Raw genomic sequence first — 16,650 nt, forward strand, 5'->3', positions numbered from 1 at the left:
GTCACATGTGCAGGGAATTGTGGGATTGGGAGGATGCAGGCTGAAGGCAGGCTGAGGACAGGCGACTACTGTTACATTTTATTTGAGTCACAAAGTGTAGTCAGCCAGATCAGTGGGGGAACAGGGGGCGGGGGTTAGGGAACTGTTCCAAACCAGATTATTACATTAAAATCTCGAAAAGGCTGCTTATTTTTTAATTGATATATATTGCAAAGTTGCTTAATTTTCAAAAACCTCAAGTTGTGTTTGGGTGTAGTTACCCTAGAGGGTATAAATCCACTTGCTCCTTATGATGGACAAATTAGTCCAAAAAGGAGAGTTCAGATATATGATGGTGCCTGGTAGGGTCAGTGATTATGTAAAATGATATTATCTGTATAGAGTTACATTTGTGAGCTACACGTATATAGAATATATGGGAACAGAACATTCTTGCAATTATTGGATCATGTCTTCAAATGTCTCCAGTAGCCACCAGGGGGCATCATTTATTGAGGGCTAAAGTGTGCAATGCCTACTGCCCTTTGGTTCCCTATCTGCTGAGCTACATTGGGGTGTAGGCTACTGTGCAAACCACTCCACTGATGTTTAGTGTAGAACTGGGTAATATAGAAGCAGTTCTTCCTGCTGGGAACACAAATTATCATAGCAACACAAATTACGCTAGCAACACATTTATGGCCTGAGCACTCGGCGCCCATTATGAGCCCGTGCCACTTCATTAAAGTTCTTGCACATTTCTCAATCGTGTTGGCAAGAGTTTGGCTCCTTGTTCCTGTAAGCTCATTAGAGTTGAGGAGGTTATCGCAGATACAAGGGTTTATGATTCATGCTTTGATTTGACACTCTAAACACAGGCAACATAAACACAAACCCAAATCCAGTTTTACTGGTTCCTATCACTTGTTTATATGAGAAGTAGGAGAGTCAACAGGAGGCAGAGCCGTCTGGGAGAATTTCCTGGAGGAATCAAGGAATTGGTTTGTGCTGGTTTGATGTTGAGTTCTTGAGTTCACTGAACAGTGAAGGCAATTTTGAGATGAACATCTCTTTCCTATTGGTTCAGTCTGACTACAGACAAGGCAGTGCCGCTATAACCTAGTTATTTGCAGCTGAAAGTAGTTACTACCTTGCAATAAATTGCAGCTTCACAGAGAATGATACGAAACCTGGAAATTCGATCAAACAGGGCATTTTTTGTTCCAGGGTTTTGGTTTTTCTTCAGATCTTTACAAAGATCAAGGAACGTTGGAATAAAAACTGTATTTTTTTCACCGTACTTTTAGGCTAAGGCCACACGGTGCTGATTGTGGGCCTGCGGAAAAACACAGGCAGAGAATCAGCCCCTCTGCTGCCATCAGCCTCCTACTTTACCCTCAGCCAGAAGAATTGTCTCCACCTGGCACAGGAGGCATATATCAGCGGCAAATGCAAACTCTTGTGGTTATTTCTTTTGCCCAATATCCACCGCACATGCCAAACCTGGGCCGACACAGTTGTTTCAGACACAGGCAAGGTGGAAGGCTGATGCCAGCAGAGGGCTTGTGATTTCCCGAGATCGAGAATCAGCCCTGTTGTGGTGTCCCTGAGCGCTGGACCAGTCTGTGGGCACATTAGCAGCACACTGGCAGGTATCAGTACAACAAAGCTTTATTAACAAGCAATCCCTTTTGTTCATAACTGCTAAACAGGAGCACAACTATAAGGAGTCTTTCCACACCTGAGATCCTAGGTTGCTGACAATATGGCCAGAAGAGCTATACTTACATACAGCATCAAGAACTTTTTTCCAGTGGCACCATCTAGGCTTCATCCTTATGTCTGGTGTAAAGTATATGGACCCTTTTTTGCACTGTTCTGTTGGGACCTTTTCATAAAAGCCGTAGGTTCTGAGACCTCTCTGGCCTCCATATTTTCTAAATGTCACTTTTTAGGTTTAAGGGCAGGTCTTGCCAGGTAGAAACTATTATTGCACTGGTGAAAAAGTGTGGGCATGGCAGATCGGATGTATCATATTCAGATTTTTGTTCCCCACCAAGAGTACGTATTTTGTGATACTGCTCAGCATGGACAATTGACACATTAATGTATGATACAGTCCAGCCCTGGTTACACAAACTGTACCCCCAAACTACACCTACTTTCCACTTAGTCCTCATCTTTTTCAGGTTGGAATCTCAAGACAGTCCCACCCTAAAGGTTGCCATACACGTTGGCGAGGTCACCAAGCGAGCGGATCTTCTCCCGATATCCTCACCTACGGGTGGACAATATCGGGAAAATGTAGGCTAATTCCCCAGGGCCAAATGATTGAATTAGAACGGGAGCAATGGGGGCAGTCGGTTCGGGCCCGCATCAACGAGCCGATGCGTTCCCCGATCCGACTAAATCTTTTAACCTGCCCAATCGATATCTGGCCAATTTCAGGCCAGATATCGGTCGGGCATGCCCCTCGTTCCTGTCCCTACATGAACTGATAAGCTGCCTTTGGTAGAAATAATATAAACGCAAACTATCTACTGAATGGTAGTGTGTTTGGGGTTTCCTTAATGGAGAAGGATCTAGGGGTTTTTGTTGATAACAAGTTGTCTAATTCCAGGCAGTGTCATTCTGTGGCTACTAAAGCAAATAAAGTGCTGTCTTGTATAAAAAAGGGCATTGACTCAAGGGATGAGAACATAATTTTGCCCCTTTATAGGTCCCTGGTAAGGCCTCACCTTGAGTATGCAGTGCAGTTTTGGGCTCCAGTCCTTAAGAAGGATATTAATGAGCTGGAGAGAGTGCAGAGACTGCAACTAAACTGGTAAAGGGGATGGAAGATTTAAGCTATGAGGTTAGACTGTCAGGGTTGAGGTTGTTTTCTCTGGAAAAGAGGCGCTTGCGAGGGGACATGATTACTCTGTACAAGTACATTAGAGGGGATTATAGGCAGATGGGGGGGGTTCTTTTTTCCCATAAAAACAATCAGCGCACCAGAGGTCACCCCTTTAGATTAGAGGAACGGAGCTTCCATTTGAAGCAGCGTAGGTGGTTTTTCACGGTGAGGGCAGTGAGGTTGGGGAATGCCCTTCCTAGTGATGTGGTAATGGCAGATTCTGTTAATGCCTTTAAGAGGGGCCTGGATGAGTTCTTGATCAATCAGACTATCCAAGGCTATTGTGATACTAATATCTACAGTTAGTACTAGTGGTTGTATTTATAGTTTATGTATGTGAGTGTATTGATTGGTAGGTGTGGGTTAGGTGTGCTGGGTTTACTTGGATAGGTTGAACTTGATGGACACTGGTCTTTTTTCAACCCTATGTAACTATGTAATCGGTTAAAGGGACCGATATCAGCAGCTACAATCGGCCCGTGTATGGGGACCTTAACAGCAACAATTGGGTGGTACTTGTTTTGTGGATATTCTCACTGTAGGACAGGTAGATAAGTCCCATGTTCCCCTACCCTACTGCTGCTGTGTGCCCAACACTATTTGTGAAGCCAGAGGTCCAGGCTGAGAAGAACATATATATATATTTTAACCTGCCAACCAGAAAGCAGGTTGGCTATGTAGCTTGATTATTGTTCTTATTGCATTTAATGGCGACATTCAAACAAATCATCATTGGTAGGGTCAGCGGAATGGTTTTAGTAACCAAATATGGCATAAAACATAAAAATACAAAGTGGAGGTTACAATCTTGGAATGCCATTTTTTACATCATTATAAAAAAAAGTGTTTTTATAAGGTTAGGTTTCCCTTGAGTTTGTTTGATAAAGAAATATATAACTTTCTTTTTTGAGTGTTTTCACTATTTCTAAACTTTTTTATTTTCCAGAAAGCTGCCAGCCTGGATACGAGGTTTTATTCCAAAGATATTCTACATCACGGAAAAAGCCTGGAACTATTATCCTTACACAGTCACAGGTAAGAGAGGCAGGACAGGCCGCGGCATTGTAAGTGCAAACATGATGCAAAGTAGCAAATGCCCCCAGCGAATCAGGGGGTCAGGGCTGAAGTCAAGTATTATGTTTACATAGATAAAAGCGAGGCAGCACTGCCACTAACTCATATATACAGAATATACAAATATTGAATATTTCATAATTACCATGCTTATACCTTATTTGAATTTTTACCCTGAATAGTACAAGGGATTGATCTGGGTTTGCCTGTAGAGCAGTGATCCCCAACCAGTGGCTCCGGGGCAACATGTTGCTCCCCAACCCCTTGGATGTTGCTCTCAGTGCCCCCAAACCAGGGAGTTATTTTTGAATTCCTGACTTGGGGGCAAGTTTTGGTTGAATAAAAACAAGATTTCCTACCAAATAAAGCCCCCTGTAAGCTGATAGGGTGCATAGAGGCTGCCTAATAGCCAATCACAGCCCTTATTTGGCTCCTCCATGAACTTTTATGGTGCTTGTGTTGCTCCCCAAGTCTTTTTACATCTGACTGTGGCTCATGAGTAAGAAAGGTTGGGGAACCCTGCTGTAGAGGGATCCGGGGCAGGGGCAGGTGGAGTTATCCCAGGTGGAATAATAAAAGGAGCATCTATTGATTAATTAGTCTGATTATCTGCCTTGCAGGTCTTTAGCCAAGAGCAAAAGGGATCCTTTCTATGAGAAGCAATGGTTGGATAAAAATAAAATGGATGTTATTCTTCCCAAGTTTCTCTTTTTAAAATATACTATTGCTGAGCAGATTTCCGTTATAGTATTTGTTTTGGTAGGTACCAGTTTGTTAGGGACCCCACAGTGACTTTAGTTGCTTACCAGGGATCCTAGGTCAGCACTTCTCTGCTTTGTACAACCACTGGCTCTGGGTAGATTATGCAGTGTGGTTACTGCCATATTAGTTATTTGCAGTAATTCTCTGTGCCCACCCAGGGCAGGGCTCAGGGTCAGTGGGAAGTAAAAATGATTTGTGCAAAACGTACCCTTTGTCAGCATTGCTCTTCTTTAGAGAGCTGAAAGCAGGAAGTAGTGTTCTGGCTATTATGTTAGACCCACTCCAGCCTTTATAGATTATATTTTTTTGTACAGTCTGTCTATCCCGTTCATTATTACACTGAATTGTTCCTTTAAACTTGTCACAGGACCTCTCCATCTTGGAAAGTGTCAGTGGCACTGGGCATGCTCAGTGGGCTCCGAGCAGCTGTTGAGAAAATGCAGAAAATGAGGTTGACCTGTCATGTAAACTCAGGGCTGATTATTAAAGTCTGATGTAAATTGCACTGGTTTCTGAGCTCCCATGTAGTAATTATCTGTATTCATTACTAATCAGTCTTGTATTGTGGCATTTATATTCTGTGTATACAGTGGTACAGAAGCACAACACGTAACGTACGCCATTTCTGCCCTGCTAGCTTTAGTTCTCCTTTAAGGACAGTTTGTCAGATATACGGCAAAACCTTCTGCTTCAGCTTTGCTTGACTGACGTTACATTGCTTTGGCCTTGAGCTTGAGCTTTAGGTCATTCTCCCGCTGAAAACAAATAGACGCTACAGTTTTATGTTCTCAGCAAACTGAAAAGAGCAGCCTCCTGTAATACCAACAAATGGCTACTGTAGCTCCTTCCCATGTTCCTCAGCTGTAAAACTCTCATCATGTCCTTCCCATGGAGTCGATAACATTGGGAGACTTAGCATAGTAGTTGCCTAACTTAAACTTATCTGGCCAACTTACATTGACTGCAAACTGGATATAATTACCCCTTATTGGGGGCAGAACAGCCCTATTGGGTTTATTTCATGTTTAAATGATTCCCTTTTCTCTGTAATAATAAAACAGTACCTGTACTTGATCCCAACTAAGATATAATTACCCCTTATTGGGGGCAGAACAGCCCTATTGGGTTTATTTCATGGTTAAATGATTCCCTTTTCTCTGTAATAATAAAACAGTACCTGTACTTGATCCCAACTAAGATATAATTACCCCTTATTGGGGGCAGAACAGCCCTATTGGGTTTATTTAATGGTTAAATGATTCCCTTTTCTCTGTAATAATAAAACAGTACCTGTACTTGATCCCAACTAAGATATAATTACCCCTTATTGGGGGCAGAACAGCCCTATTGGGTTTATTTCATGGTTAAATGATTCCCTTTTCTCTGTAATAATAAAACAGTACCTGTACTTGATCCCAACTAAGATATAATTACCCCTTATTGGGGGCAGAACAGCCCTATTGGGTTTATTTAATGGTTAAATGATTCCCTTTTCTCTGTAATAATAAAACAGTACCTGTACTTGATCCCAACTAAGATATAATTACCCCTTATTGGGGGCAGAACAGCCCTATTGGGTTTATTTAATGGTTAAATGATTCCCTTTTCTCTGTAATAATAAAACAGTACCTGTACTTGATCCCAACTAAGATATAATTACCCCTTATTGGGGGCAGAACAGCCCTATTGGGTTTATTTAATGGTTAAATGATTCCCTTTTCTCTGTAATAATAAAACAGTACCTGTACTTGATCCCAACTAAGATGTAATTACCCCTTATTGGGGGCAGAACAGCCCTATTGGGTTTATTTAATGGTTAAATGATTCCCTTTTCTCTGTAATAATAAAACAGTACCTGTACTTGATCCCAACTAAGATATAATTACCCCTTATTGGGGGCAGAACAGCCCTATTGGGTTTATTTCATGGTTAAATGATTTTTAGCAGAGCTTATGTTATGGAGATCCAAATTACGGAAAGACCCCTTATATGGAAACCAACCATTCTGGATAACAGGTCCCAAACCTGTACAGCATTTATTTTTAGATAGGTGGACTATAGCCTTTGTTTGCCAGTTAAATAATAGCGGACAGCTTAAAAAGGAAATGACCATACTACAAACAAGAAATTGGGGTGTTTCCAAAACAATTCAATAGTTCTTTGATGTGACCTCCGTACAAAAATAATATTCACACTGTGTATAGTTCCTCCAGACTGTTTTGAGAATCTATTTCCTACTCTAACCCAATCAGCCCCCTCCCTCAGGAATTTACTTTGGCCATTGGCTCCTGAGCATGCTCAGTTCTTCCCAACTCAATGTACTGAACTCACCCTCCAGTCTAACAGCCAATGAAGAGATAGCATCACTGGTTTCCATAGAAACTCTGCTCTAACTGGGCACTCTGCTGGGGGAACATATTTACCTGTGAGAGGGAAAATGGCTGCTGGGTAAAAAGCTGAGATAAATGTGATGGTGCTAGTAAGTACGAAATCTTCATATTCACCCCCCCAATGATTTTACCTTTCCTTCTGCTTTAATATTAGATTGGAGTTTGTATTGCAGGGCTTTATAGAAAGTGGGCAGAAGGGCACCTACTGTATTCAAGGATCATTAATTTTAAAACTATTTTTGAAACATTAACTTAGTAACTGTTTGGTATTCTTAACAAATTCTTGTTAGAAAAGAATTGCTACATTGCTACTGTACAAAGTTTACGAATGAAACGCAAAGCCTTAGTGGGCCACTATATTGCATTCATTTGTTGTACAGCTCAGTACTGCCCTATAAATATGCACTGATAATCTTTCCATTAGAAAAATCCATAGAATAATAGAAACGTAGGAATAGTGATTCTCTGATCCGCTTATTGGTGCCAAGGCCTTGGCTTCAGGCTGTAGCTATAACATGTAATACACGTTAATGACATTTTGCTTTTGTCATTGAGCTATGAAAAATATTGTGGAAATCCTTAATCCCAAGGGCTAAGCTTGGACCTATCACTTTATCCATAAGCCTATTCCACGTATCTCTCTAAAGCCTTTTGTGAGGCCAGCGAGTGGACTCATTACTCCTCATACATTGAAATATGTGCTGCTACTTATCAGACCCTATCTAATATTCCAAAATAATTATATTTATCTATGCAGGGATCTCTAACACGCAGATGTGAAAAGTACTGGGGAGCCATACAAACATGAAGAAAAGTTCTTTGGGGGTGACAAATAAGGGTTATGATTGGGTTTGAATGGTTGGCAATGGCTACTTATTAATGGCTAGATATTACCCTTAAATCTTCATCCTTCCAAAGCTGAATTAAGGTGGCCATACATGCACCGATAATATTGTATGATATTCGGTGCGTGTATGGTATGTCGGCGAGTCGACCGATATCGGCCGACTCGCCAATCGGACCAGTTTGAAAATTTTTATCGGGCGCCATAGAAGGCGCCTGACCAAAATCTCCTTTCAGCGCTGAATTGGCGGAAGGAGGTAGAAATCCTATTGTTTCTATCTCCTTACCTGGCGATTCAGCCCTGAATGGTGTGTGGCGGATCTGACGATGTTTCGTGCAACCGATGGTCGTACGAAACATCGGCAGATTGCCACGTGTATGGCCAGCTTTAGGTCTTGCATTTCCTACCACTGTTTTATTTTTATCTTTACGCCAGATGCATAATTTATGATTCTCTTTTTCTCTTTCTTTGGTGAAAAAGATTAGATTTTCCTTGAACTGTTATTAGGAGTTATATTGCACTCAGAGGGCTGTAAAAGTCGACACACTAATATACTTTCCGTTATGGCTTTCTACATCAATGTACAAATCAAAATCCATTAAAGAACCCATTTATTCTGTTTCCCTGGTTGAAGCAACATAGTCTCCAATTTAAGCAAGAAATAGCCAGATCTAATAGCCCTAAGTTCAAAACAGGCAGAGCCAAGTTCCAGTACTTTCGGCCCAATCGCCAGGACTTGTCTGCTGATTAATACAGTGTTCAAGTAAGAAAAGCCCTGAAATCTGAAGGAATCTTTACAAATAATGTACAAAGTGCAGCTTTTGGACATAAAGCAGAGTTTTTACAGTTGCACAAGGAATTGGACCTGTGTGCGTTTGTGTTAAAAAAAAAATATGGTTCTAGTCGAGGCACTTTAGCAGGGTCGGACCGGGAAAAAATCTTAAGTGCCCCAGCAGCCCATACCCGACCCTCACTTGCGCTTCCGTGGGCAGCGGTGTTCCTCCTCTGACACGTTAGGCAGCGGGGGCCCCTAGGCGAGTCCGACCCTGCACTTAAGACCTGCGGCGTAAGCGTGCTCTTCTTTTGGTGCACCGTAGGCACCAAAACCAGTAGCCCCCCATCCTTTCTTTGGCTATTGGTAGGTGTTAAATAGAGTTTTCATATTGCACATGTGCTGACCAGGTTCCCCCCCTTCCCGCTCCACCAGTGAGGCCATGGCCCTCAATTAAATATATATATGAATATGGCCCTGTACGCAACCTACTGTGGGAGCATTGGATTTACTTTATGGTGGCTATAACCTGAACACTGGTTCCCCATGTCAATAGGTGTACAGGTATGGGACCCATTATCCAGAATGCATGGGACTTGGGGGCTTCAGGATAGGGGGTCTTTAGGAAAAGGGGTCTTTCAGTAATTATTTTGCCTCCAATAAGGGGTAATTATATATTAGTTGGGATCAAGTACAGGTACTGTTTTATTATTACAGAGAAAAGGGAATCATTTAACCATTAAATAAACCCAATAGGGCTGTTCTGCCCCCAATAAGGGGTAATTATATCTTAGTTGGGATCAAGTACAGGTACTGTTTTATTATTACAGAGAAAAGGGAATCATTTAACCATGAAATAAACCCAATAGGGCTGTTCTGCCCCCAATAAGGGGTAATTATATCTTAGTTGGGATCAAGTACAGGTACTGTTTTATTATTACAGAGAAAAGGGAATCATTTAACCATTAAATAAACCCAATAGGGCTGTTCTGCCCCCAATAAGGGGTAATTATATCTTAGTTGGGATCAAGTACAGGTACTGTTTTATTATTACAGAGAAAAGGGAATCATTTAACCATGAAATAAACCCAATAGGGGCTGTTCTGCCCCCAATAAGGGGTAATTATATCTCAGGATAATGGGTTTCCGGACAACGGAGCCTATACATGTACTTGCACACCATTCCGTAGAAGAGTCTCTGTTCTCACCGAGGAACGTGTTTGGACAACATTAGTTCATTTTTAGCACAACTGCATTCAAAAATGATTCTTTGCTAATGGAACAATGCAGCATATGTACAGCTTTTAACATTTTCGGTCCCCCAAAGAAAGGTTTTTGTTATTGCATTAAATGATTAAGAGGTATATCTGTATTATAATCCCAAAAGCAACCGTGAGCTGCTGCCTTGTAATAAGCCGATTTATCTGTGTTTTGTCAAGTCAGTTTTAATATAATCTATGCCAGCTGATTGGGCAATAAACATATAAGTCTATAGGCAGAATATTGCTGGTGCTGAAGCATTAGGCTCAGTGTTCGGCCTCACCCCATTTATATCTGTGCTTGTCGCACAAGGAAAGGCAATAAAACCTGCCATGGGATATGATGAGGGATGCGGAGAAGGTTGCCACAGTTCAAAGTAGGAAATAATAGAGACAAAGCCATTGTCCTACATATAACAATCTGTATGGTACATAACTGAACAATGGGATTCATTTCCAGCTCCAGCTGGTGAAGCATGAACAAATGCTACGGGTCAGAAGTGTGTGTTGTTTCTTGGGCCAAGTACATTTTTCTACATGGAGAGAAAATTGCTAATAACAAGGCTGAAAATTAACTCTGTTCTAAATTAACTAAAAGAACAAAAACCGAGGGCACCGGGAGAGGAAAGGGAATGTAGAGAATGTAGAAACTTTTTTTCTGATTACGAAAAAACATTTTTAACAGGTGCCATTGACGTTAAAGGTATCCTTGTCCTAAATGGTTATTGTATATATTGAATCCTAATACAGGTATGGGATCCCTTATCCGGAAACCCGATATCCAGAAAGCTCCGAATTACGGAAAGCCCGTCTCCCATAGACTCCATTATAAGCAAATAATTCAGATTTTAAAAATTGATTTCCTTTTTCTTTGTAAAAATAAAACAGTGCTTTGTATTTGATCCAAACTAAGATGTAATTAATCCTTACTGGATGCAAAATAATCTTATTGAGTTTAATTAATGTTTTATTGATTTTTTAATAGACTTAAGGTATGAAGATCCAAATTACGGAAAGACCCCTTATCCGGAATACCCTTGGTCCCGGGCATTCTGGATAATGGGTCCTATACCTGTACTTTTTTTTAGTAACAGAGCGTATTAATAGACTTAAACATCTTTATGGTACTATTGATTATTACTCTATTATTTCACTATATCCTATAGTTACATTTATATGAATTTTTTTATATACTAGTTCTACAAAAAAACAAGTTATATGAATGACAGCACTTACCGTAAAGGCTATCCATTGTGCTGTATTCATACCCTCTTTTATAGGCAGTATAAAGTTTATGGCATCAGGGTCGGACTGGGAGGTGAAGGGCCCACCGGGGCTCCAGCCCCAGGGGCCCTGCAGGTGCCTGTTCGCAGGGCCCCCCACCCGACGTCCTCCCCCGAGCGTGTAAATTTAACACATCAGGGCAGGAGTGGTCGGGCAGGGGGAATGCCGCAAGGGTCGGGTCTGGGCCCAGTCTGACCCTGGATGGCATGCTAAAGGTACACAGGAAATAAAAGCTGCCAACTTGGCCCTTCTGGGCAGATAAATCTTCTACTTCAGCTTCTTGATGTGGTCTGATCCCAACAGTCTGCAATTAACTTCATTAAAAGCTGTTCATTGACTCAAGGGCCAAACGATTGAATCAGCAACAAATCGTCCATATCAGGGTGGCCATATTGCAGACCTCGTTTGGTGTATGGCCAACTTTCAACTTTTTAGCTAGACAGAATTAATGTATAACACTATATGAAAAACCCAACGCATTTTGACCCCTACACACAGGGGATTGAAATGTGTTGGGCTTTTATATAGTGTTATAAATAAATTGACTTGTTTCTCATTTGAGTGCCCTGTTTTGGATGCTTTTTATATTTAATATGGAGACTCTCTACAGTGCGCACCCATGTGTTTTAATTATTTTTGGTGTAGCAGTTAAACTTTGTAACCAACTGAACAGTGCCTCGAATTATCCCCCTTCCGTCTCCCGTTGATTGAAATGGGAAACCCTCTATAGCGATAGGTTTCTGGCTGAGGACAGCCACCGTAGGGTCACCCATTGAGGTCAAAAGAGACAGCAGGGTGCAATTTCAGGTGCTTTTTGGACAACTGAAAGGAGCTCTGGGTGCCATCAGCTTTAGTAGAAGCGCTAACTGGTAGACCTTCATTTTATTGATCTTTCTCCGTGTCTTATTTAGCCGTTTCTAGAGTCTACATTTATAATGAATTCTTAATTTTCCCATATTTGTAACCATTTATAGTTTACATTTATTATATTTACATAGGGACATGGTGATCTCATGTACATGTTTATTAAGCGCATATGGATCAGTGACTTGTATTTTGCAATGTTGCTCAATGAGGTTTACAACTAAAGTGAAAGTTGGAAATCATTGAGCTGAAAGGAAAAACAGTGCTATTTTCCCTTGACAGAGGCTATGCGGTTGTAAGCTGAGAGTGACTGTTCTACAGGCATACATGCCAATTGACAAATTTAAGGCACAAACAAACAGCAAGTTCAGCTGTCAAGAGATATGCTTCTAAGGCCAGACAATGGCATATTGTTGCACAAATTCTTTAGGAAGTTCAGTACACAAATGCGCATAGATAATACCAAATGTGGGAATCCAAAAAAAAGCCTAAAATAATGGCTTATGTCGCCACTTGCATCTATTTCTAACATTACGGTGACATTACGGTGACATTCCAGGGAAGGAAATATTACACCCCATTGAGAATAACACATGTATTAGCGGAGACACTCACATGCAGACATGGCTAATAGATCATCTTGTCCTCGCTTGCATGACATTTTTAGAGATCCAACCAAAGCAATGGGTTATTTTTCAACCCCAGATGATAGTAGTTGTAGTTGTCCCTGGGGCTCGTGCAGTTTTTTTTACAGTCCACGTGCAGCCAGTGACAGTAGGATATTCCTATTGATGGAACCCCCTACTAAAATTATAAGTTGATATTTTAGATTATCTGGAGCTGCATGTTCAGAAAGTAGGGGAATCATCCCTTCATATGGTCATGGAATACCTCTAGGATATCTGAACAGGGGTCCCCAATCTTTTTGACTCATGAGCAACAATTAAATATTAAAAAGGTTGGGGAGCAACATCAAGCATAAAAAAAAGTTCCCAGGGGGTGACCAATAAAGGCTGTGATTGGCTTTTTGGTAGGCTTGTGTGGACTGGCAGCCAGTTAGAGGCTGTGTTTGGCAGTACAAATGGTCTTTATGCCTCCAAAGCTAGCCTCCGACCCAAAAATGAGGTCACTTGGATCAACATCCATGGGGTTTGGTGGGCAACATGTTGCTCGCGAGCCAGTGGTTGGGGATCACTACCTTAGAAGTTCCAGTTGGGTGCGCTTTAACCACCTTCTACATTGTACCTGATTCTCAGCTGAATTTCACTGTGTAGTGTGTAGACACTGGTATGTTTCCAAAACTCCATATCACTAGGGCTGTGTATATGATTCTCTATAGCAGTGATCCCCAACCAGTGGCTCAGGGGCAATATGTTGCTCCCCAACCCCTTGGATGTTGCTCCCAGTGGCCTCAAAATAGGTGCTTATTTTTGAATTTCTGGTACGAAGGCCTTAAGAGCTAATCGGCCCGTAGAACAGAGCTGCCTGGCCGACCGATATCTGGCCTGAAATTGGCCAGATCTCGATCGGCCAGGTTAGAAAATCCGGTCGGATCGGGGACCGCATCGGCTTGTTGATGCGGTCCCCGAACCGATTGCCCCATAAGTTCAAATGTAATCCGATCGGATTATTTTTTTTTCAAGTCCCTTCCTACCCGATATCACCCACCCGTAGGTGGGGATATCGGGTGAAGATCCGCTCGCTTGGTGACATCGCCAAGCGAGCGGATCTTATAGTGTATGGGCACCTTTAGAGCAGTGGCACATAAGTCTCTTTTCATTGACACAAAGGGGGATCACATGAATTGTCCTAGGAGTTGTTATAGGTTATTGTCCCCAGATAGCTTGTGCCAAGACATTATCCCCCAGCTCCCAAAGCCTGAGCTAAGTGTAGCTAACTAAAGCTGCCCCTACACCCACTCATTTGGTGGGGTTGCCAAGCAAGTGGATCTTTCCCCAGAAATGCCAACAGAATTCAATGAATGGAATACAAGATGTCTGAGCAAGGATGACATCAATGAACCAATGTGGTCCTTCATCCGACAGCAAAATTAAACCTGCCAGATTGACATCTGGCTGATTTTCGGCCCCATTCATGGGCAGATGAATTGGTGTGAAGGGCCAGAATTGGTAGTTTAGGCCTATCTAAATAGGCTGGGACTCAGTACCTTTTATTGTACCACTGACCATATAAAAAAAGACCAACTAAATAAGGGCACATTTGGGTATAATCAGCACTGAGTTCTTTTTATAATTCTTGTTACAAATGTACGCTCTGCAATATAGTTATAAAAAACTCCTTTCTAAATATTGCTCTTTAATAGATAAACAGGGTTAAATGTTGGGTAAATGTTGCACATCCTCTAGTGATGAACTTCTGCCCAAGTGCCTCCGAGCTCATATCAATTGAACAGTAAATATTGCTATTTTATCATGGTTTCCATCGTTTAATGTATTTATGGATTCATTGTGGAGTGGAAACAGAAGCCCAACTGTTTCATTAGCATTTTGATCTGTTTAAACTTGTACCTCTCGGATGAGTCAACAACGGTCTCTGACACAAAGGACGGTTTCTGTAGTGACTCTTTAATAATACGCTGTCTCCAGTGATTGCTTACTTAACACTGAGCGCTTGGATCAAGCAGGTGCTCGGGGCTCGGAGAGCGAGGGAGTTGGACTGAAGCATGTCACTGAACTGGCACTGAGTAAATACAGAGCAAATGTTTATAAGATTGTCCCTGGAACAAGAGGAGCACGGGGGAGGAAGGCTTTATAAACAGAAAAGCCACTGGAAGGATTCTAAACTCGGCGGAAGGGCAGAGACTCACACAAAGCTGTCCAGCTGGTGCTCTGCAAGCCGGATGCGCCCGCCGTGGGGTTATTTTGGCCCCTTGAGCTCTGGAGATACTACTGTGTAGCCCCATTGTAGTGTAGAATCCAGCCCATGTATATGAAGTTGTAGAATATTCTGTACTAATATAAACTGAATTTCCTATTTTCGTCATATAAGAAGTAACTGGTGCCTGTGCTTGAGTTGCACTTTTCTTTTATTCTTGTATTTTAGCAGTGCAGCAAAGTTCCATTGCATTTTTTATAACCCCTTTGCATGTTAAAGGAGAACTAAAGCCTAACTAAAGTAATAGGCTAGACATGTTGTGCATTATGTTTTGGGTTTCAGTACCAGCCCAAGGCACCCGCAGCCCTTTAGCAGGGAAGGTCTGTGCCCCCAAAGCTGCCCCAGTAGCCCCCCATCTTCTTTTCTGCTGATTCCCTGCACATACTCTGTGCTGCTTTTACTTACCTGAGCTTAGGGACCCACAATAAATAGTGTATACTGTATACTGAATATAAATGTCTTGATATAAGGATAATTAGTAATTTATTTAGATTCACATTACATAGCAGCTCTGAAACCAGTGCAGTTAGCATCAGAATTTAACAGTCAGCCCTGTAGCATCAGCTGCTATGACAGGTCATTTTCTGCTAGATAATTTTCAACAACCACTAAGCTTACCTCCATACATACATAGGGGGCTTATTTATGTTCCCAACTGCAGTGAGCAAAGTGCAATTTGGCGCACAAAATCCATGTTTTTATTCCCACAATGCAGCAATTTCCCAGAATTCCAGCATGATTGTGGTCGCAAAAAGTTTTTTAAAACTTTTCAAAATTATTTCCTTTTTCTCTGTAATAATAAAAATGTCTTTTACTTGATCCCAGCTAAGATATAATTACCCCTTATTGGGGGCAGAACAGCCCTATTGGGTTTATTTCATGGTTAAATGATTCCCTTTTCTCTGTAATAATAAAACAGTACCTGTACTTGATCCCAACTAAGATATAATTACCCCTTATTGGGGGCAGAACAGCCCTATTGGGTTTATTTCATGGTTAAATGATTCCCTTTTCTCTGTAATAATAAAACAGTACCTGTACTTGATCCCAACTAAGATATAATTACCCCTTATTGGGGGCAGAACAGCCCTATTGGGTTTATTTAATGGTTAAATGATTCCCTTTTCTCTGTAATAATAAAACAGTACCTGTACTTGATCCCAACTAAGATATAATTACCCCTTATTGGGGGCAGAACAGCCCTATTGGGTTTATTTCATGGTTAAATGATTCCCTTTTCTCTGTAATAATAAAACAGTACCTGTACTTGATCCCAACTAAGATATAATTACCCCTTATTGGGGGCAGAACAGCCCTATTGGGTTTATTTCATGGTTAAATGATTCCCTTTTCTCTGTAATAATAAAACAGTACCTGTACTTGATCCCAACTAAGATATAATTACCCCTTATTGGGGCAGAACAGCCCTATTGGGTTTATTTCATGGTTAAATTATTCCCTTTTCTCTGTAATAATAAAACAGTACCTGTACTTGATCCCAACTAAGATATAATTACCCCTTATTGGGGGCAGAACAATCCTATTGGGTTTAGTTAAAGTTACATTCATTTTTAGTAGACTTAAGGTATATTGATCCAAATTACGGAAAGATCCCTGTGGAAAACCCCAGG

General features: G+C 41.4%; 1 protein-coding gene across 3 annotated transcripts in view; it reads left to right on the forward strand.

The window, feature by feature from the left end:
• Nucleotides 1-16,650, forward strand: part of pitpnc1l (phosphatidylinositol transfer protein cytoplasmic 1 like) — a 101,898-nt gene that overhangs the window by 68,363 nt on the left and 16,885 nt on the right. For all 3 annotated transcript variants that reach the window (XM_018095393.2, XM_012966615.3, NM_001016639.2), the window contains 1 exon segment: nucleotides 3,822-3,910. In XM_018095393.2, the coding sequence (XP_017950882.1) occupies nucleotides 3,822-3,910 (89 nt within the window).

This window comes from Xenopus tropicalis, chromosome 7, assembly GCF_000004195.4.
Source record: "Xenopus tropicalis strain Nigerian chromosome 7, UCB_Xtro_10.0, whole genome shotgun sequence".
In the NCBI taxonomy this organism is placed as follows: domain Eukaryota; kingdom Metazoa; phylum Chordata; class Amphibia; order Anura; family Pipidae; genus Xenopus; species Xenopus tropicalis.